Raw genomic sequence first — 22,245 nt, 5'->3', positions numbered from 1 at the left:
GTTCGATTCTCACATAGAGCAAACATTGTATGATGAACTCTTTGCTCTTTGCTTATTGTTTTGTCAGGGTATTCATTATCTATATATGTATATATTTAACTGTATATAATTATGTTTGTCAGTCTGTGGTACCCATAAAACAGGGAATTCTATATTAGGGGCCGGATGACCGTGCGTAATTTGTCTCTGGCAGTCAGTCAGTCAGTCAGTCGGTCTGTCGGTATGTGCAACGAAACTGTCGGTTTATCCTGTCATTGTGAAAGTTGTGTGTGTTGAGTTTCAATAATTATTATTCAAAAGGTTTTATTGACTTTTTATAAACTGAGTTCAACCAAATACGAGTGATGACGGAAACTACCGCTCAGCCATCCCTGGCGACGTGTGCCTTTGTTCCGAGTTATTAATGTTCATTATTATTAAAATTAGTTTTAATAACCACTGCGTTGTAATGGCTTGTACATTGCGGCGTCGTAACAAAACATTTTGATAGATAAATAAAGGAAAATGTGGATAAGCCGTAACGCGTGTATATGCTGTAAGGACACTTATTTTTTAGTGCTTAGATGGGTGGACTAGCTCACGGCCCACCTGCTGTTAAGACATCTACAACGTAAATGCCGCTACTCACCTTGAGATATGAGTTCTAAAGTGTCGGTTTTTACAATACAACGTCTGCCCTACCTAGTCGAAACGCATTACTGCTTCACGGCAGAAGTAGACAGAGTGGTGGTACCTACGTGCAGACTCTTATTTCTAAAAAATAGCTTGGGTGTAACTAATACCGTTTTTGCTTTGCGTCGATGCGTTAGTGCTGTTTGTGCCTTGCTGGTTCTCACCCAGCATGTACCCCAGCCTCCTCACGTGGAAATACCTGGACACAACACCCGCTATACATTACCGGCGACGCCCAACTTTTGTACGCTTTACATGGCGGTTCCGTGTAATGCGACATTAATGATAACGCACCCTTACAATTGAAGTAAGTGGCTTAACTAAAATAAAATTTAAGGAAATATGTTTTACAGTTTGAACATTTTTTTTATTAGTTTATAAAATTGGGCTCTTGTTAGGGCCAGCGTTACCAACACCGTCAGGCTTGAGTCCCGCGAGCTCGCCTACTAGTCCGGTGACGCTGAAATGGGCTCTCTAGACCATAAGCTTAGGTAGGAAAAAAAAGGCACTTTTGTCGGTCAGTGGCACAGCGAAGTGCGTCGCTCAGTCTCGCGCAGGTGCTCAGACAGACTTCATCACTCTCATCTTTTCTGGCTCCGTGTTGGGGTTTGAATGTGTAAGTAATGGCAGGCAACACTTGTCGCATGTGAAGTGACAGTTTTCGAATATCGGAATGTTTATTTAAATGTTATAACAGTTATTTGTCTTCTGTTATGACAATTGACAATATACTTCTCATCTAGAGACTGTCCAATGAAACATCCTAGGGTTATATAAAAATAAAAATATTGTAAATACGTAATAGTGTAGTGTTTGTAATATAAATTAACCATGAAGTCAGTGTTTTAAAATAGCCCCTAACCTCCAGAGCTCAGTCCCTCAAATAGAACCACGTCTGACACTCCGACCTCTTGATAGTCTTCCATTCACTTTACCAACTATTATTAGCAATGGATAGAGAAATAATTAATGCATGTTACTACTGGTGGTAGGACCTCTTGTGAGTCCGCGCGGGTAGGCACCACCGCCCTGCCTGTTTCTGCCGTGAAGCAGTAATGCGTTTCGGTTTGAAGGGTGGGGCAGCCGTTGTAACTATACTTGAGACCTTAGAACTTATATCTCAAGGTGGGTGGCGTATTTACGATGTGGATGTCTATGGACTCCAGTAACCACTTAATACCAGGTGGGCTGTGAGCTCGTCCACCCATGTAAGCAATAATAAAAAAAAAAGCATACCTATAGTAGAGGAGCATGAATCCGATCCCAGCGATGAAGGATCCCGCGGCTCCCGCCACCAGCGAGCCCGCGCCTCTCCCTGACCACCACCACGACACCACCAGCAGCGTATTCTCTATGCACATCACACTGTAGAACGTCACCTGTACAGACACGTCTATAAAATAATAGAATTTGTGTACTCGTATTTAGCGATGAGGCCATGTTCACCTTTACCGAAAAAAAAAGAAGAAAAAAAACTACAATCAAAATATTCTGCGTGCGTTATAAATAAACATTATAATTAAGATGGTATGGAGAGAAGAGAAGCTGAGAAGTGCGCGTTTGGGATGGTATGGACATGTGATGAGAAGAAATGAAAATGAGGTTGGTAAGAGAATATTAACTATGAATATGGAGGTCTAGGAAATAGGAAACTGATAGACTTAATTCTTTCTGTGCGCAAAGAAATGTACACTTCAATAAAAAAAATTGTAGAATATTTTGAGGGTAGTTAAAATAAATACCCTAGTCCTCCCTGACCGCGAAAACTGTTATGTATTGCAAGCGTTGCAAATAATAAAATTAAAATATTAAACGAGAGAAGACAAAGCCGTGAAAGCCGTTTTAATTATGATAGAAAACACTTTTGAAATAAGATGACATTAAGTTAATTTGTCCGTTTTCATTTTTTACTATTTTATTTAAATTTTATTTAATACGCAAAATATTGTAATTGCTGTGAATGGGATCTCTTTTACAACAGTTCCTAATTAATGAAAAAAAAAACCTCACCATTTTTTGTCTATGGTTATGTTCATGGAGATTAACGTAAGCGAAGACGTAGAGGAACGCTATGAGGGCCGAGAGACAGGCCTTCCTCGGTCGGCTTATCCTCTCACCGTGGAACACGTTTTTTGGCGATATCAACCACAGAAACATCGATAGCCAATGGAGACCTATATAAATGAAAGGCATTGTAAAGCTCGAGACGTGGCAATGGATTAAGAAAGTGTAATTAAAAAAATACAATAAACAGTAGATACATTTTTTGTTATCAAATTTAGGTAATTGAACTTTGTTTTCCTACCTAAGCTGATAGCCTAACAAGTAGGTGAGCTCACGGAGTTCAAACCTGACGACGTTACTAACACTAACCCTAGTAAGAGCAGTGCTTCGCAGAATCTACCACCGGATCGGAAACGCGACCCACTGAGAAGATCCGGCGAGAAACTCAGTGGGCTGTGTCTGTGGGTTAATTTACCGAGCCCTTCATCGGACGCGAGCATTGAACCATAAAAATATTGACTGACTCGATGGCGCAGCTGTTACTAACGCTGACTGCCGGGCCGAATTGATAAAAAATAAATAATAATCATTTATAAAAAGTTTTATAACACCCTGTATATGTATACCAGTCTCCGGTTGCGTAATATAAGGAAAACTTGGTTTGACCGTGTGTAAATAGTTATAAATTATATATTATAATGTATATAGATAATATATCCATATTAAAAAAAAAATATTTACGTGAACACCGGCTGCATAAACGAAAAAGTGTCATGTTCCGCCTGAACCTGAGCGTGCAAGCGAGAGCGCAGAACAAACGATAGAGAGGCACGTTCGGCGTTGGCTTGTGACACATTTAGTTCTCTTCTCGCGTGACGTCAGAGCTAGACGTTCAAATAGTTCTGCTACTGAGGTTAACACGTAAAAATATCGTCCGTAAACCGATTCTACAGACAAACAATTTTTTTTTCAATCTGTTCGTTAGTCTCGCTAAAACTCGAGAACGGCTGGATCGATTTGGCTAATTTTGGTCTCGAACTATTTGTGGAAGTTCAGGGAAGGTTTAAATGGTAGATAATTAAGAAAATACTCGGAATTAAATAAAAATAACAATTTTGTTTTCGCTTTGATGTGGCCCCTGTCGGACGGATTTCTTTTGTTTTATTTTAAGTTTATTTTATACAAAAGTTTAGGTCTTGTATTTATCGATTGAGGCACTACGAAGTCTGCCGGGTTAGCTAGTCATTAATAATAATACTCACCTATAACTAAGAATACCCAATATTCGTAGACTAGAGCGTAGACTGTTAGCGCGCAAATTCGTGCCGATACCGTTCCCAAACGCCATAGGAACTGAAAATGAAATGAGTCTTAGTTTTTCTTATTGATAAACGTTTATTCTTGGTAATATATTATGTGAAAAACTATATTTAATAAGCTACATATTTAACTGAAAGGTAATGTATTCCGAATTTTTTGTGGGAGTGACATTATTTGAATATTGAGTGTGTAAAAAAAAATCTAATTACTAAAGTGTCAATTAAAACATTTTAACTAGAAACGAAGACGAGGACAAGCAAATAATAAAAATAGTCTAGACATTCTAGTATTTTATTGCAGCATCCTTGGTATGTAATTAATATAATATATTTTTTCTAGTACGAATAAGCAAAGGGTTTATATTTCATACAGCTTAAAATAACCATTGCATTTGTAATGTATTTAAGTAACTAACCTGAAATATAACTCCGAGCCATGTCAATACGAGTCGGTGTACGTTTTGTAGGCGCACATTTTTACTGAAGCTAGCTAAAGCCCAGCACACGGAGAACAACGACAACGATGCTGATATCACGTTTAATTCTGCGAATGCCTTATTTGCTGAAAAGGAGCAATTTATTTAATGGGCAATATATGTTTTACATCTAATAAATCTATATATATAAAAATGAATTGCTGTTCGTTAGTCTCGCTAAAACTCGAGGACCGATTTGGCTAATTTTGGTCTTGAATCATTTGTGGAAGTCCAGAGAAGGTTTAAAAGGTAGATAAATATGCAAATGATCGAAATTAAATAAAAATAACAATTTTGTTTTTCCTTTGATGTCGCTCCCCATCGGACGGATTCCTCTTGTTTGTTTTAAGTTTATTTTATACAAAAATTTAGGTCTTTTATTTATCGACTGAGGCACTACGAAGTCTGCCGGGTCAGCTAGTTTTTAATATATTAAATGGCAAAGGTTGATAACATTAAAGCAAACTTTGGCGACCTGTTACCTGCGGGTTCATCTATGCTAGGTTCCGGAGTTATTCCTAGCTCGTTGGCGGTCTCCTGAAGATCCTGGTAGGCAGTGTCTTTGAACAGGATGTGAAGTTGGAGCAATAGCATAGGGGCCGCCTCGCAAAAGGCGTGGACTAGTCGTAGCATACCTTCAGATCAGAAAACAGTAATCAGATCGTAAAATAACCAATGAAGTCTAATGCGCTGGTCGTACCAGATACGCTCTACTTAAATTTAGAAAATTAACATATTATGATAGACTTTCGAAAATCGAATAAAGATATCGAATTAGGAACCTTCAATTGACCCTATGACCTTGTTTCAAATATTTGTTATATTTTTAAGTACGAATTATAGTTACAAAAATTTTACTCACACAAATCCCTGACCTGATGTTTGACCCTTCTGAGTTCGACTGGCACTAGCAGGCGAGCATATCTCCATAGTACACCCAGTTGCAAGCAATGCAATAGGATGGGAAGCCAGGGAGGTCGGTCTTTCCTACCTTCACTTGCCCACCAAACATGCAGGTACCAACGAAGAGAGAGAACCTAATCAAATGTTCAAGAATAATTATTACACTGTCAAGACAATTTTTATGGTTAAGTTTTAGCATGAAAGTCTAGGAAATTTTAAATTATTTCTATATTATTACATGTTTCCCAACTTTTAGTTTCTACCAATTATAATGCCGTCCAGTTTGAAAAATACAGTAGCCGTTATACAAAACCGTATTGACAGCGTGGGTCAGATTTCTAAATGGCTAATACCATGTCTATTGTGTGTCTACCAACCCCTGAAATATCTGAGGGACAACGTAGTTTTTCCATTATTAATCATTTGATCGAGATGTTTTCAAATACTTCAAGAATATATTTTTATTATGTTTTTTTTTTTTTTTTTTTTTTATTGCTTAGATGGGTGGACGAGCTCACAGCCCACCTGGTGTTAAGTGGTTACTGGAGCCCATAGACATCCACAACGTAAATGCGCCACCCACCTTGAGATACAAGTTCTAAGGTCTCAAGTATAGTTACAACGGCTGCCCCACCCTTCAAACCGAAACGCATTACTGCTTCACGGCAGAAATAGGCAGGGCGGTGGTACCCACCCGCGCGGACTCACAAGAGGTCCTACCACCAGTAATTACGCAAATTATAATTTTGCGGGTTTCATTTTTATTACACGATGTTATTCCTTCACCGTGGAAGTCAATCGTCAACATTTGTTGAGTACGTATTTCATTAGAAAAATTTGTACCCGCCTGCGGGATTCGAACACCGGTGCATCGCTTCAACACGAATACACCGGACGTCTCATCCGTTAGGCCACGACGACTACATAATATATACATATATACATATGTATATTGAAACAAACCTGTGATATTAAAAGTGAGGTGATGACTATCGATATGGCAGCCGCGAAGGTGCCCTTGTATCCTCGTTCAAGCAATGCGTAACCCATTACAACGTCGAATACAACATCGCAGAAATATCCCGCAAGGGAGATAACATTGAAGAGGACATCACACAGAGGCAGGAACTCAGCCATTTCGGTACATTTCTCGTTAGTTTTTGTAGCGGCATAGAATAAATTTTCGCCTTTTCATTACTGAAAGGAGTTACAAAATATCTTTAGTATTCGTCACTAAATTAAACGCAAACGCTTTTATTAAAGAACCAATTGCGATACATAATTTTTTTAACTTATAACTTTATATTAAAATTTAATAACTATAGTAAATAAATACCTAAAATTAAATACCTAACTTTGTGTATAATTTTGTTACTTTGTATTTTCAGAATATTGTTTGCGTTAAACGAAACGTTTTACCTTGTTTTAAGGCTCACGAGACAATAGACGCTAGTCCAGGGCGGTAATAGTAAAGTTTAAAAAAATGATACCGCTGTCAAGTGTCAAGTGTCAGTAATTGTTTGTAAAGTTGGCTGTTATGAAAGTTTGCTTGAAACGCCATAAACCTAAGAGATAGATAAAGTTTGCTTCGTGAACTTTTTCACGCATTTTTTAAGATAAAATCTTGTTCGATAATGTCGAATTATCCTGATATCGTTAATAAAATTGGAAAAGATTCGTCGAGGGCTGCTTGTAAGAAGTGTGGTTATGCGGGACATTTAACATTTCAATGTCGAAATTTTATTAAAGTAAGTTACCTACGATATAACTTTTGTTTATTTAATTTTCCTTTTCTAATAGCCACCTCACTATATTCGTGGCCGAATCAAGTTTGAACAACTAATTGAAAAAAACAACTCATTTCGGTTTAATATGACGCTTAACATTTTCATTTTACAACTTACAATAAATATCAGCGTGCGAGTACGTAACTCGCGAAGTATAAAGAAGATAGCATTTAAAAGAAACGGAATTTTTCATACAAGAATTAAGTAAAAACTTGTATATTTTACCTATAGGTCATGTGCTTTTTTTTTGATAAAAATTTAATTTATATAGCCAAATTACAAGGGTGACCATAAAGAAAAAATACAAAAAAAAATTCTTATGTGGTTATTAACACTCATAGATATAGGTCACATACATTGCAGCTTGAGCATGTTATGTGAGTGAGCCCTTGTATTTGTATTTTTGTATTTGTGTATAAGTCTCTTGCATTGTTGATCTATGGGTGATGGCCTTAACCACATAAGTTAGGCAATTTTAACTGTAGAAAAAATTTTGATTAAATAAAAAAACGGGATTAACCTATCTATAACATTTACAATATATGTAAAGAAAGTGGACTTCCTTAAGTGCTCTAATATACAAGTGTTTTGACATATGAACCACAGAGCGTGCAACATTTTGCTTTGAGATGAAAGCAAAGTTTGCGATACGAGGATCTCATTCTACACTGCTGCATACTGTCGCTGTATGCACCGATGCATGCACCCCACATGTTGAGATCTTGTTCAGTGCAACTAACGACTTTAGTAGTTATCTTTGATTTGTTAAATTATCTAATTTTCAGATAGATCCAAATAAAGAGATAGTATTGGATGTGAGTAGTACAAGCAGTGACAGTGATGATTATGCAACACCACTTCAGTCACTAAGAGAAGCAGAACTGAAACAGAAACTAGCGGAGAAACTTAAGAAAGCTAAGCAGAAAAAAAGTACTAAGAAAAGAAAGAGATCTACGTAAGAATATTGGATTATTTTTGTCCTTTATAGTTTATTTGTGTGTCCAATAGCTGAATTTGGAACAATTGATATTTCTCACCACCCCATACATCTGCTATTTGGTTTTAGACTTTGCAGATGAATTTGCGAAGCTAGATACTATTTTTTAATAGCAACATAATGTTGTTCTGAAATATCAATCAATATTTAATTGAATGTTGAGGTTCCTATTAAGATATATGAAACATATTCCTCTTTATTTGAATTGATGAGTGGAATAGAACAAAAATACAAGGTAGCTTGTGGCATTTGAGATATTTTCCGTTCTCTTCTGTTTAAGTTATGAAAACAATAAACCATTTTGAATTTCATCTTTCAAAATCTTTCATCTCAATAATTATGATTGTTCTTTTTTTCACTTGTGGTAATTGAGTTGATAAACTCGCAGCTGGCTCGGGCTGATGTTAATCAGTCACGACCTTGAGACTTGGAGTCAAAGTATTGATAACTACAAAATAATTGATAACTTAAGACTTCTAACTGAAATAGATTTATGTTTGAAATACTGTACTATTTCTGTTTTTTTAGCAAATAAATAAATTGCTCAATCGTTCCTTGTGACAGATCATCAAGTTCATCCTCCAGTAGCGACAGCAGTTCATCATCAGATTCATCCGATAGCAGTTCAGAAGAAGATATCAAAAAGAAAAGAAAGGAAAAGAAATCTAAGAAATCAAAGAAGAAATCTCATAAAAAAAAGAAAAGCAAAAAATGATTGCAAATTTACATTTTAAGACTACATTTGTATGTAGGATTTCTTAATATTTTAAATATAATTAGTATTGTTTAATTTCTAATGCAACGAAAATAGCTTACTGCTATCACATCAAAAAGCTGCTAGAGTTTTGATAGCCTTGAACAGTAAATTATTACTACATTGATTTACTATGTTTTTCTAAAATATTAAGTATTCAATAAATCTCATTATTTAAATATTTAAATAAAACCCCAGTATTCAGTTAAAATATTAAAAAATATAGTTCATAGAAGACTGATAATGTATAATCATCTAATTATTATTTGTTGTAAAATTCAATAAATACTTATATAGCGTAATAATAATCTTATAATATTGTAACATTTTTTTAATACCTTGATATAGCAAATTTCTGAGAAGTCATATTATATTTTGTATGAGCATGGTTTTTATTTTTTTATTAATAGTTCAATATTATTGTTTATTTATTATTATTTATTATTTATTTATTAAGTTGCACCAACAAAGTGATCATCAATACAAAACATTAACAAATTGACAAAAGTTCATGGCAGATGTCACCTCAATTATAGGTGCAATCGACAGTGCATTAACATCAAAAATAAAAAAATATATACAGCTAAGATTTGATTACATTTCATTCAATATCATTTCAATTAACAGTTATTTAGGTAATAAACATAATGGCTGATTCTTATCATGTTTTCCCTCTTACCATTGATGTGTGTGATCAATGCTCACCAGTTATTAAACCATTACAATGTTATTGTGTTGTCATCAAAAATAACAAATATGCTGAATTTCTAATATAATTTTAAACTGAAAATAAGTGCCTGAATACAGGCTAACCTAAATATTATAGTGTTTAAATCATCAAATTGAATTTTATCTTTTTAGTTACTTTATTAATCAACAATGCATTCGTAGAAACTTAATCTATGTTAGACGATGATGTTTAGAAAGTGTTAGTTTTTTACTAGTATATGACTGTTATGCGGACATGATACTGAAAAGTAATAGAATGTAATTACTTATTACTATTTATCAATATAGTAAAAATAGGAAAGCAGTGTCTATAGATCAAATCTTTTTTGAGAACTAATGGGTAAACTAGACATACTAGTAAACTAGATATAAACAAACTACTAATACTTAAGCTTTTTGTTTGTCTGTGCACATATTTATTATGCAAAAACTGCATGCATCGGCGAGTAAATTAACCTACAGGGCTGTGCCCACTGAGTTTCTCGCCGGATCTTCTCAGTGGGTCGCGTTTCCGATTCGGTGGTAGATTCTGCGAAGCACGGCTCTTGCTAGGGTTCGTATTAGCAACGTTGTCAGGTTTGAGCCCCGTGAGCTCACCTACTATTTAAGGTTACGCTGATATGGTCTTTCTAGACTTTTTCGGGTACAATTTTTTAGTACTAAGTGCACGTGCACATTACAGTACTACTTAGATGATATAACTTTGTTTATTGTTATTAATTTAGGTGGTATTAGTCTTTTATTAGATTTGTTATAAAAATATGTAATATACGAAAATATTAAATTCTATGTTTATATAAGAATCTTTTTAATGTAAAACTGTATTTCTAAGCATTTTAATTACAAGCAGACAAAGTTGCCGGGGACAGGGATTTTATCTTATGACTATACTATGTAACTAAATGTTTGTTTATGTTATATTAATGTATTCAAAAAGAGGGTTCAATGTTAGTGACCTAGGCGAATGGAATATATTTCTGCTAAAGTACTTGAAAGTAAAAGAAATTGATCTGGAAAAAGAATCAGTTCAAAGAGTCAGGGTGGAAAGGGTTATGGTAATATGATTTGCACGAGCATCCTATTTTCTAATAGCAGAAGGCTCCTGAAAATGATATTGTCCATTTGGGGACGTTAAAAAGAAATTTTATTAATGGAAACAATAAAAGTTATTGGTAATAAAATAAAAGTGTTAAATTTTTATAACCACTTATGTAATGAATCGTTAATGTGTATACAAATATTATTATTCGAAATAAATTCTGAATTTTAGTAAATAGTTTTTTTTTTAACAATCAAATTGTTGATAAAGTTACTAAAACTATTTAAGAGCTTAGCATACATATACATAATGAAAATTATATTTTGTGCTGAAATGTGTCGTGTACAGTCTTGAAATTGTTTCAGAATTTCAATTAGTAGGCACTGAAGTTTTAAATAAGGTACAGAATTAGTGTTGACTTATGCTTAATACATAAACAGAATACTTTGTATCCAACATAGAATACACTGGTTAGTACGATAATTTTCCATTACTGATTTTCACCAAGGCAAAACTAGAAAAGCTATGTTTATTAAATTTTACTCGAACAGTTGAACTTATGACTCTTTATTCTCATTTAGCTAACATAATGGTGATAATTTTTGTTTTCGATCACTTTTAAATTACAATGACCATTTGTTTTTCTAATCCGTAACTTATACCTAAGGGTGTACTTCAATAAATTCAACACATTCATCAGTATTTCTGCTAAATTGGCTCAATATTTACAAATGAGAATCTGTAAACTGAATTATTTTAGACTCCTTAGTATGTTGCAAATTATTTTTATTAAGTTTCATTGAATATTTTTTTGTTGTGAAGGATATACTGGAAGGAATACTGAGCTATTTAAACACTTTTTAATGTATTCTCAATTGCACTCAAATTTTTTAAATGGCCAGTAAAATGAAATAAATTAAATTAAAAATACTAGTTAACTGGCAGGTATTGAGTTTTTTAACAGAATAATACCCATTTTTGCGTTAAAAATAAACGGGACATGCTTTAGGCACAGATTTGTAAGATCTGATAACACTTAGTGTCTGCTTACATTTCTCGGACGTGACTTCAAAAATTGACGTATGAAAAGTGGGCTAAACTTTTTCAAATTTAACCAACTTTTTAATGTTATCAGTAACTATACTGACCTAAACACGCAGAATTATAAATTTATCATGGTACATAAGGGATATAAACGTATATAATAGCAAGACTCACCGTTTTGAACATATTTTTGAACATTTCGTTAAACAAAAAACCAGGATATGGTTAAAACTGTCTAAAACAAACACTAATGTTTCGCACACATTGTATTTAAATACATCAAGTAGGAGAGTAAGTTCTCACGGCGGTTGTTATTCACATCACATAAAAAGCTTAGAGTATTTTGGTTAAGTTATTCAAGTTACGATTAAGTTCATGTCAAAAGTTCATTGACAGTGGTGACATCTAGTTGCTGGTACGCGAAATTCTTGAAGTTCGATCGATCGCTTTGGATACGTCCATTCGTAATGAATGCTAAGAATGCGTCCTTCTTTTTTGTCATTTATTCTGTCCCTTTTATGAGTTGAATGTATGTCTTTTTGGTTAGAAAATGCTTTACGACGAGGTCTTGGTCTGTCATGTGTCGGAGTGGCTTTTTAAGTGCTGTTGTATTTGGAGACCTACAGTGAAGGAAAAGTGTGATATAAGTATTTTATAGTAATTTTAAAAGCTTATAATTACAATTTACTACACTATATCATTAGTCTTTGACTGTAATATTTATATCACAAATAATTTCAAAAAGTGTCTACAGGACACGACGGACAAATCATTAGAATTTTAACAAAACCTAAATAACAGCTAGTGTGTTTCTGGCATCAGATTTAAAACAAATAAGTAGGTAGGTACATATACGTTCGTGGACATCAGGTCTCAGATTGAGATGACATCGATGATGCCCACCATTTATTATTAGTCTCATAGTCTAATTTTGTCAATGCTTGCATTAAATTCTTGAAACATTAATTCATGTTTAATATCAACATACTCATCACAGTATCTGGAACATGCGTTTAATAATCTTAAGAAACCAGGCAGAGCGAAACTCAGTGATGCGTCTTCCATCGCAATGATCTTAATTAATTTTAATGGATCCATTTTTAATGCTGCAATATTGCACACGGTAGCCTGTTGATTTCAATGGAACATTAGTGATGAAATTGAATTTATTTCTTCTCCCTTTTTATTGCTAATATGGTGGACGAGCTCATGGCTAATTTGGTGTTAAGTAGTTATCGGAGACTATGGACATCAACAACGTAAAGGCTACCCCCCAACTTGAGATATGAATTTAAAGTTTCAGTTTTAGAATAGGTAAACCGAAAGGCATTATTGCTTCACGGTAGGAATAGATAGAGTGGTAATACCTGCGTGCAGGCTAGCAAGACGCCCTACCACCAGTCGATATCAATACCAGATTTTGTCGAGATTGTGACATTTTTTCTTTTTTTTAAACCCGTGACAATACGTTTTGACATCTAAAAAGTACACAAAAAGTATGATTTATTGACATTGAAATCGAAGTATGATTTTTTTTTAAATCACTGAATCACATAATTGATGGAAGATAATTTACACTCTAGACACAGTATATTACTTGCCACTTCTTATACGACAGATAGCAGGATCGATTTACTTATAAGACACATATACAAACACATAATACAAAATCCACTAATAATGCTTCAGAGGCTTAGAAACGTTAAAAAATATTCAAAATCACTAAATTGTATATAAAGTTTTGATCTTATTTTGTCGTTTATAAATATGACAATATTAATATTTGGATGGTTATATGGTTAATACTGTAACAATGATAGGGCATATCGCGAGAATGCACGAGTAGAGATTAGCATCGGATATTTTTGGCGCGAAGCAAACTTGTATTCCTGCTTGAAGAGTGGTATAATCATTTTACAAAACAAATAAAGTATTATATTTATAATAACTATAAATGGATTGGGCAATATTCACGCAGTAATAAGGTCAATCATCTGACATCATGTCGCCCAGCTAGATTAATAAAAAAATATGGATTAAAACCTCATTGAACGACGTCACATCTTCCCTTTGCTTCTCGATTGTAGTGACGAATGTTTTCGTGATCGTTTCGCATTTTTTGCCGACGCGTTTTACGCAGTTTCGATACGATTCTCGCTGTTTGACGTGGCACTTCTGTTCGATTTCGGTTGTAGCTTTTGTAGCCTGAATATTTTAAATTTGTTTCACAAATTTTAGGTAAAGCCTTAAATTTAGGTACAGTTAGGACGGGTTATCAATGGCCAATTACACGATTCAAATTAACTATAGTCACGTGTTTAGGTTTGAACGTTGCGTTGTGTTACTATATACCTATACTATTATTTAATTAGATTTAAATTTATATTATTTTTATTAGATGCTAAGTTATATCCAGCTGTGGTCATTTGACTGAAAATAACGAACAAAACTTACTTTTTGATAATACTCGGGCGCCACTTGAAGTGCTTTGATAAGAAGTATCCCTTAATTGCGATTAACAACTGTATAAATAAGTGCACAATTGAAATGAATAGTTATTGTACAATTAACTGTCCTATGATACATTTATATTAATGCCAAAAATATACGAGACGAGAACAAAGATATTATTAAAATTTAAGCAGAATACCTTATATTTGACAACCTCACCTACCTGTTCGCGCGTAGTCGAATAATCCCTTAGTCTATCAACGATAAGGTAGGAGAAAAAAAACCAAAGACATCGGATCCTCTACTAATATAGTATTACGCCGGTAAGAGTAACGCCATCTACCACCGAATAGCAGAAACGAATATTAAACGAATTAGTAACATCGAGAACGCTCGAGAAGTACACCGCCATCTATTGTCAGATAACGGAAACTCACATCGAAGCTACTCGACCTGCCCAGAATATTCTCGATAAACCTAGGGATGGCACGAAGTCAGCTAGTAATCGGGATCTACTCGAAGCGAAACAGCGAACGGATCACCTGAAGCCAAGCGGAAGTAATGAATTATGAAGTGTTCTGTGAGTGTTGTAAGTGTTAAATAGAGTTTTAATTTGTACTTTGGTGGAACTTTTATTTATCCCGAACCCCAGTGCGTAACAATAGGTTAACTATTAATTACACGAACGAGGCGATGAAAATTTTCGTTTTTTTTAATTTTATATACATTATTTTAAATTAACCTCTTTAATATCTTTCAGCAGCAACAACGCCTTCTGATGGTATTCGTTGTACATCCTCACTAGTGTATCTTTGATGTAAAATACGATGTCCCTTTGAGTGGGTACTTCGTACGGTCCTATGTTTGACGGCTTCTCGTTTTCAGGACATTTAGGTTTTATTTTCGAAACCCTTTTTGGTGTCACGGTCACGTTCTGAAACACGTATCACATCTTTAATTCGTTTCGTAGCCAAGAGTGTCTTTCTTTAAATAAACAATTGAAACTTGACGTAGGCTTCATAGTGTCGGCACTGTCGCCATTTCGCTGATGGTAGAATATTCTGTTGAATACGCACTAATCTGGTATGTCGTCCTGCTTATTTTCGTCACACTGCTGTCATTTGGGCAGTCGTTAAACCATCATGTCTCGAGTTTTTTTTGTTTTTTTCCTACCGAGCATTGAGAGGCTATATCAGCGTAACCTTAACCAGTAGGTGAGCTGACGACGTTGGCTCAAACCTGACGACATTGCTAACACGAACCCTAGCAAGAGCCGTGCTTTGCAGAATCTACCACCGGATCGGAAACACGACCCACTGAGAAGATCCGGCGAGAAACTCAGTGGGCTGTGTCTGAGGGTTAATTTACTTGTCGAACCCGTCGCTTGCGACGAAGGGCTCGACGAGTCTATTAACCCGATGTCTCGAGGTGAGGGTGTCAATGTAAGATAAGCTCCGGTACTCACTTACTAGCTGGCAGGTCACGAGCTCGTTAACAGAAATAGTGAATTAAAACGGCTAGATGTAATTTCGTTCAGTTTAAATATATCAAGCGGTACGACTAAGCCTTGTGTGTGCAAGTCATTTGAGATACGGTAACAAAAAATAAATACTTAGGTTTAGTATTACCTACATAGAATATAGACTCGTTAAGAAGATTTTTTAACATTTATTATAATACTAGCTGATCCGGCAGACTTCGTAGTGCCTCAATTTTTGTATAAGGAATCCGTCCGACGGGGGACACATCAAAGGAAAAACAAAATTGTTATTTTTATTTAATTCCGAGCATTTTCATTTCTCTGGACTTCCACAAATAATTCAAGACCAAAATTAGCCAAATCGGTCCAGCCGTTCTCGAGTTTTAGCGAGACTAACGAACAGCAATTCATTTTTATATATATACATTATTAAGGATACTTATCATATGATCATCAGATTTTAATTTCCACTCACCTCGTACAGAAAGATGTTATCCTTCTCTGTAAAGTATACATTGCCAGTTGTTGAAAGATTCGATTTCGTTGTATTCGTCTTAACTGATTCTGTTACCTCGAAGCCTTCAAACATTTCGTAGGCCACGTAACCGAGACATCGGGCGATATAAGTGATGAAAAATATCGCTGCAAATCAGTTAATGCTTTTGATTGGCCCATTTCATTTTGTATTCCGGATTTTATTCTACAATACCACGCGAGAAATGCACACCGTGTTGTATGTTTACATTTGTTTATCAACTCGCTTTTAGTATGTTGAAATATAGTATTTTGAAGCTAAAATCTATTTTCAAAATAAATAATAGTTTAAAAAAAATGGGGTGCTTTTCAGGATATTATCAAAATATTTATACACTATTTTTTACACTACGTACACTATTTTTAATTCTATTCACTATTTTTTACGTTTCTTACACTATCTTTAATTCAAATTTATTAAAAATTATTTTCTATTTCTTGATCATGACGCAGACACTCCGGGTCTGAGGAAAACGAAAAATCGCTAATCCTGATTATCCTAGTAAGAATAACGGATCACACTGTTTAAAATATTGAATTGTTATCGGTCCTTAATAAGTATGCCAAATTTCGAGTTAATCCGACATTTTGAACGGGGTCAAAATCATGTTCAAAGATTCCGCTGCATACTAACATAGGTATGAAGCTAATAAAATCGTATTAAAATATCAAAAAGCACTTTAATCAATCATTTACGAAAATGAATCACCCAAAATTTCTTCATTAAGATTTATCGCTGTGAGTCGCTAAAACCAAAACTTTTTTTTATTTATTGCTTAGGACAAGCTCACAGCCCACCTGATGTTAAGTGGTTACTGGAGCCCATAGACATGTACAACGTAAATGCGCCACCCACCTCGAGATATAAGTTCTAAGGTCTCAGTATAGTTACAACGGCTACCCCACCCTTCGAACCGAAACGCATTACTGCTTCACGGCGGAAATAGGCGGGGTGGTGGTACCTACCCGTGCGGACTCCCAAGAGGTCCTACCACCAGTGAAAAAATTATAATACTTACCGAGTTACTTAAAATTATAATACTTACTTAAACTGAACATAAAATTATAATACTTACCGAGCATCATATTGTAATTAAATTCTAAGTTGAAGTATAATAACTACGTTTAATATTGCTTGTCTGCATTCAACTATTCAAATCCATTCGCTCATTGTTTAGGCACGTTTACGTTTATAGCGAGATAGCTTTGTTTTCATCGCTCGATTGTTGGGTAACTACTGCCTGAAGTTAGCAGTGTTTACGAACTGCTAGTCGAGAGCATTTACGATGCCTCCAATGAACACTACGCTAACTCCAAATTCGTAGATTTACAGGAGGAGCGTTTAAATGAAAAAAGTTGATAACATCTTTATTATTGCAGATATATTTATGGTTTTTGCTTGTGTAGCTAGCTGATTTACTGTTGCTTCGAACCCCATCAATAATGATTAATTGTAATACTTTTAACATGGTGAAGCGATTTGCGTGAAAAAACAAAATCTCAAAATTTTGAGTTAGAGTAGTGTTCGTTGGAGGCATCGAATTTGTGGTTCACTTTAAAAATAGTAATATTCTTTCTCGCTGAAACAATACTCTGATACTGTGCACTGGTGGTAGGGCCTCTTGTGAGTCCGCATGGCTAGGTACCACCACCCTGCCTATTTCGGCCGTGAAGCAGTAATGCGTTTCGGTTTGAAGGGCGGGGCAACCGTTGTGATTATACTGAGCCCATAAAGCTTATATCTCAATGTGGGTGGCGCATTTACGTTGTAGATGTCTATGGGCTCCAGTAACTTAACACCAGGTGGACTGTGAGCTCGTCAACCCATCTAAGCAATTAAAAAAAAGATAAGATACTTAGATTTTTTTAACTGAATCAGATAGATGTCGTTAATAATGAGAGAGAAAGTTAATAATGAGAATGCTTTATTGTAGACGGTTACTGTTAAGAGCGAACTCTTCCAGACAACCATCAAGTGGACAAGCATCACTATAGGAAACAAGTTACGGGCGGTTGTACCCATCGATTGAAATATAAGTACATATGTATGTATGTATTACGTGTATAATTATACGATTCATCATAGTCAATCAAATGGTTCATTTCTTAAATCTCAAAGACAAAGAGAAGAACTTTTGCAATTCTGTTTTTTTTAATTTCCAACTATCAATTTGCTTCTAATTTAAAGGGAAATAATGTTTTAAAAATATATTTTTTTTCATTTCTTTTACGCAAGGATATTCATTTACATGAGATTAGACGTTCGTGGGTTAGGTAATTTTTGCATTGGCAAAGGAAGACTTGAATTACTGAAAGCAACAAGATCGAATTGGAGTGTGGGGAAGCCGATTGCGTCCAGAGACCTTTTCCTGTATTAAAAATATACTGCGTATAGATAATGGAGGCAAATTATGGTGTAAAGGTAAATGACCGGAATTAATTACCGGTATATTCTAAAAATAAGCGAACAACTAATTATATTGAAATGTCAGTGAAATTCAGTAATTGTTTCAGATATTTAAAATCGAGTTTCCGAGATTTGCTTTGCTCCCAGAAGCGACTACTTTTGAGTCGTCAAGTTATTGTTTGCACTAGAGTGCGTGTACTTGTTTAATAATACTCCTATTATGCTCCAATTTGTATAGCTTACGTATCGCATGATTGCATAGCTTATTTGGATACATTTTTCGATGCATTTGTGAGGTTAGTGTTAGGAAAACCTACATTTTGTAACTTAAGAGCTATTCCAACTACGCCCGGATTGGTAGATGAGCTCACAGGGTTTAATTTGGAATTAATTGCTAACACGAGAGCAGCGTTTTACTGAATCCGGCCAGAAACTCAGTCGGTTGTGTCCGTGAGCTAGTTTGCACATCGCATTCGATGTGTTTGACGAGAACGGTAACTGGTGCTTTGCGTGCCTAAAATTATCGAGAGTGGATTAGGACGATCCGATAGGATGTGCTTAAGGCGACAGCGACTTTGCGTTGCCCCGCCCTCTGGGTCAGCCATGATCAGAGTTTATTGGTGGAAAAGTTGCCCTAGAAAAATCGGGAAAACTATTCGCACAACCAAAAATGTTGCCACTGCATCTATATATTAATACGTGAAGCAAAAACTTTGTATCCCTTTTTACGAAAATTGCGCGGACGGAGGAGTATGAAATTTTCCACACTTATAAAGAATATAGAGAAGAAGTGCACAATGCTAATATTTTTTTTAAATTATGCATAAAGGATACATTAAATCAATAAAGAAAACATCACACACACTACATACCATGTATTTGACGCACACACGCATGCATACTATTTATTGTCAAACTTTTGTTCTTGACGTCTGTTGTCAAATTGAGAATATAATATGGTTTGTCTTTGTTAATATTTTTTATAGTGTAGTCTTGGCGAAATTTGTGATTATAGAAGTATAAAATACAATCATAATAGTGTACAAACTTACAATTCCAATTATTTATAGTCGAATTTCGACTACTGCGGGACCTCTAGTTCTATTAAAACAGCCATAGTGCCCAAATTGCACACAAATGATATTGTAGTGTCCAAATGCCTACAACTTGCGTATTATTGCGTGCAAATAGTGTACAGCTGTTGCGATCTTCAATGAAATGATTGGCGGTTTGGTGATGAAGTAATGTCTATTACATAATTTCGGTTTACGATTATGTTTATCCAGCGCCTTCGTTTTATTGCTTAGATGGGTGGACGAGCTCACAGCCCACCTGGTGTTAAGTGGTTACTGGAGCCCATAGACATCCACAACGTAAATGCGCCACCCACCTTGAGATATAAGTTCTAAGGTCTCAAGTAAGTTACAACGGCTGCCCCACCCTTCAAACCGAAACGCATTAGTGCTTAACGGCAGAAATAGGCAGGGTGGTGGTACCCACCCGCGCGGACTCACAAGAGGTCCTACCACCAGTAAATTAGTATTAATTTGTATCAATAGTTGCTATTAGTAGTATTCTGTATTTAGTGGAAATTTTGAATTTTGTCTACTTCTCCGTCTAATTCATGCTTATTTGGAATATTGCGAGTGCACAATTTTTTTTGTGGCGCTGCCGGTTTTCTGCGTGTAGTATCCATTATATAACCCAAATGGGATTTCGATTTAATACTCAATCGTCTCAAGTTCAACTTCTAAGACGTAATGCTTGGACTACCAGGGTCCAGTTCAGGGTCATTACCGGTCTGCCGCAGGGTAAAAATGAAGAAGTTAACATATATGTAGGTACGTTGATAAATTGTATTATCTATGACCAAGGTTCTGTTACCATGACAACCGCTTGTATTTTTGAGCTCAACTTTTCACAACATTTATTTGACACGCTTAAAAGCAATATATAACAAAAGTGGTTTATCATCAATATAAAGAAAGTAAGGTTTAAAAGTTGTTTTGTCAAAAGTTGTGTTGTTTTGTTGTATGAGTCAAACAAAAGTCCTTTTTATCCTAATATCCTTTGACAGCCCGGTTCCGGAAAACGTATTTTTAATAATCGTATTTTCAATCGATAGTTGCAATGAACAAGCCCCTGAGCCAGGAAGACATTGCAGCGATGGAGAATCAGCTCCGGAATTGCGTGGAAGACGACAGAAAATACTGGCAAGTTAATGACGTGAAATGCGACGCTATACACACCGCCAAAACTTATGAGGAATTTGCGTAAGTATTAGAAGCAAGGTTTTACGAAAAAATTTTTGTTGCCCTGGATGTGTGAATGAGATGGGCCTAGTGATAAATGATTACTGCAGATCAGGGTTGTCCAGACGACGGCTTGTTTTCATGCGGCCCGCGACGAATGTTTGAATCAGAAAATAGTTTTGGATATAAATAGTTTGAATAATAGATTTTTTCGTCAAAACATATATTAATCAATATTTGGTATGATTCATCTTTATTCTTCTCATAACTCATCTTTATCTTTAGTGAAGCTATCTTTTACTTTTTTTTTTTAAAGTATTCTTGTCTGAAAAGTGGATATTTTGTTTTTGAGTATTTTTTTTTCTGCCGCCCTTCAAACTTCGAATGTCGTTTGAATAGCCCAACTGTAGATCAAAGACTTCATTCACTACGTGTGTACGGCCACGCTCTTTGACATAGATAATACAATTTATTATTATTATTTTTTATTAATTTGTTAACAACATGATAAACATAAGCACAGAACATTACAAGCAACATATACATTGATCTCACACTAAATCCGGTCACCGTCCTCGTCGAACTCTCGTCGCTTGCGACGAAGGGCTCGACGCGCGAATTAAACACAGACCACTGAGTTTCTCGCCGGATCTTCTCAGTGGGTCTCGTTTTCGATCCGGTGGTAAATTTTGCGAAGCACTGTTCTTGCTAGGGTCAGCGTTAGCAACACTCCGGTTTGAGCCCCGTGAGCTCACCTACACACGTTAGGGTGAATCTGAAATAGCCTCTCAAGGCTATCAGCATCATCATCATTATTTCCTATTACCCTCTGCTGGGGTGTAGGGCTCGAATCAAATTTTTCCATTTACATCGGCTATCAGCATAGGTAGGGTTAAAAAAAAACACTAAATGCTAACACAATTTCAGGTACCAGCAGCATACATTGGTAAAAAAAGCGGTTCATTGTATAATATTAGAGAAAAAAAAACTATAGGTATATAACATTGCATGAAAATTTAACATAATTACACACTCACTACCAAAAACGCTATTACATAACTGATATGCATAACTTATTATTACACTTAATATTTAAGATCGTACTCTTTCATACCGTAGAAGATTGCAAAGAATTTTTGGTGTGGACAAATGTAATGAGCATACCTTGATTTCAGCAGCACACATAGGATAATTGGCATGAAATTATAGATCTTCTTTTGAAGACAGAGCTTTGACAGATATTTTTTAATGATTTTTATTACAGTGATCGTGTCGCGGCCGCTCACTTGAGGCCTTTAGAGAAATCCGACTACAAACAAAAGATTCCACGGACTTGGAACCAGTGCGCTACGAACACGAAAAATGTCGAAGAATAAAAATTTATAAGTGGTGTTAGA

The 22,245-nt window shown here is 35.3% G+C and overlaps 4 protein-coding genes across 6 annotated transcripts in view; 2 read left to right on the top strand and 2 right to left on the bottom strand.

Moving 5' to 3' along the window:
* The window catches only part of LOC114245065 (uncharacterized), a 19,009-nt gene extending 6,893 nt beyond the window's left edge, over positions 1–12,116 (bottom strand). Inside the window, exons 1-9 of the mRNA XM_028177069.2 lie at positions 11,899–12,116; positions 6,338–6,571; positions 5,334–5,508; positions 4,954–5,106; positions 4,412–4,557; positions 3,939–4,029; positions 2,683–2,846; positions 1,909–2,051; positions 783–871 (exon numbers count right to left, since the gene is read on the bottom strand). Of these exons, the coding sequence (XP_028032870.2) occupies positions 783–871; positions 1,909–2,051; positions 2,683–2,846; positions 3,939–4,029; positions 4,412–4,557; positions 4,954–5,106; positions 5,334–5,508; positions 6,338–6,511 (1,135 nt within the window). The 5' untranslated portion in view covers positions 6,512–6,571; positions 11,899–12,116. The remainder of the gene's footprint in view (positions 1–782; positions 872–1,908; positions 2,052–2,682; positions 2,847–3,938; positions 4,030–4,411; positions 4,558–4,953; positions 5,107–5,333; positions 5,509–6,337; positions 6,572–11,898) is intronic.
* Positions 6,907–9,301, top strand: LOC114245066 (uncharacterized). The gene is made up of 3 exons (XM_028177070.2): positions 6,907–7,122; positions 7,947–8,116; positions 8,723–9,301. Exons 1-3 carry the CDS (start codon positions 7,009–7,011, stop codon positions 8,871–8,873), a joined length of 435 nt encoding a protein of 144 aa, XP_028032871.2. The 5' UTR covers positions 6,907–7,008; the 3' UTR covers positions 8,874–9,301.
* On the bottom strand, positions 11,978–16,283 carry LOC114245005 (uncharacterized). The gene is made up of 5 exons (XM_028177002.2): positions 16,131–16,283; positions 14,918–15,109; positions 13,768–13,929; positions 12,713–12,852; positions 11,978–12,344 (listed from the first exon to the last, which is right to left on the bottom strand). Exons 1-5 carry the CDS (start codon positions 16,242–16,244, stop codon positions 12,227–12,229), a joined length of 726 nt encoding a protein of 241 aa, XP_028032803.2. The 5' UTR covers positions 16,245–16,283; the 3' UTR covers positions 11,978–12,226.
* Positions 12,400–22,245, top strand: LOC114245091 (dynein axonemal assembly factor 19). 3 transcript variants are annotated; one of them, XM_089736049.1, is made up of 3 exons: positions 12,400–12,565; positions 20,722–20,869; positions 22,113–22,245. In XM_089736049.1, the coding sequence occupies exons 2-3, from the start codon at positions 20,727–20,729 to the stop codon at positions 22,222–22,224; spliced, it is 255 nt and encodes an 84-aa protein (XP_089592175.1). In that variant the 5' UTR covers positions 12,400–12,565; positions 20,722–20,726; the 3' UTR covers positions 22,225–22,245. The 3 variants fall into 3 exon arrangements, with proteins under 3 accessions (XP_089592175.1, XP_028032900.2, XP_028032901.2); XM_028177099.2 differs by lacking the exon at positions 12,400–12,565 and adding an exon at positions 20,464–20,583; XM_028177100.2 differs by lacking the exon at positions 12,400–12,565 and having other exon boundaries at positions 20,590–20,869.

The sequence above is a fragment of the Bombyx mandarina genome, chromosome 20 (assembly GCF_030267445.1).
Source record: "Bombyx mandarina strain Sakado chromosome 20, ASM3026744v2".
Lineage (NCBI taxonomy): Eukaryota > Metazoa > Arthropoda > Insecta > Lepidoptera > Bombycidae > Bombyx > Bombyx mandarina.
This window is presented reverse-complemented; position numbering and strand designations above follow the sequence as displayed.

Coding starts and splice junctions, on each gene's coding strand:
- LOC114245066 (XM_028177070.2), top strand. CDS start 7,009: ATGTCGAATTATCCTGATATCGTTAATAAAATTGGAAAAGATTCGTCG. Junction 7,123..7,946: donor AATGTCGAAATTTTATTAAA/GTAAGTTACCTA, acceptor TCTAATTTTCAG/ATAGATCCAAATAAAGAGAT. Junction 8,117..8,722: donor AAGAAAAGAAAGAGATCTAC/GTAAGAATATTG, acceptor TCCTTGTGACAG/ATCATCAAGTTCATCCTCCA.
- LOC114245005 (XM_028177002.2), bottom strand. CDS start 16,244: ATGTTTGAAGGCTTCGAGGTAACAGAATCAGTTAAGACGAATACAACG. Junction 15,110..16,130: donor ATAACATCTTTCTGTACGAG/GTGAGTGGAAAT, acceptor TACGTGTTTCAG/AACGTGACCGTGACACCAAA. Junction 12,853..13,767: donor ATGTGACGTCGTTCAATGAG/GTTTTAATCCAT, acceptor TGAAATCAACAG/GCTACCGTGTGCAATATTGC.
- LOC114245091 (XM_089736049.1), top strand. CDS start 20,727: ATGAACAAGCCCCTGAGCCAGGAAGACATTGCAGCGATGGAGAATCAG. Junction 20,870..22,112: donor AAAACTTATGAGGAATTTGC/GTAAGTATTAGA, acceptor TTTTTATTACAG/TGATCGTGTCGCGGCCGCTC.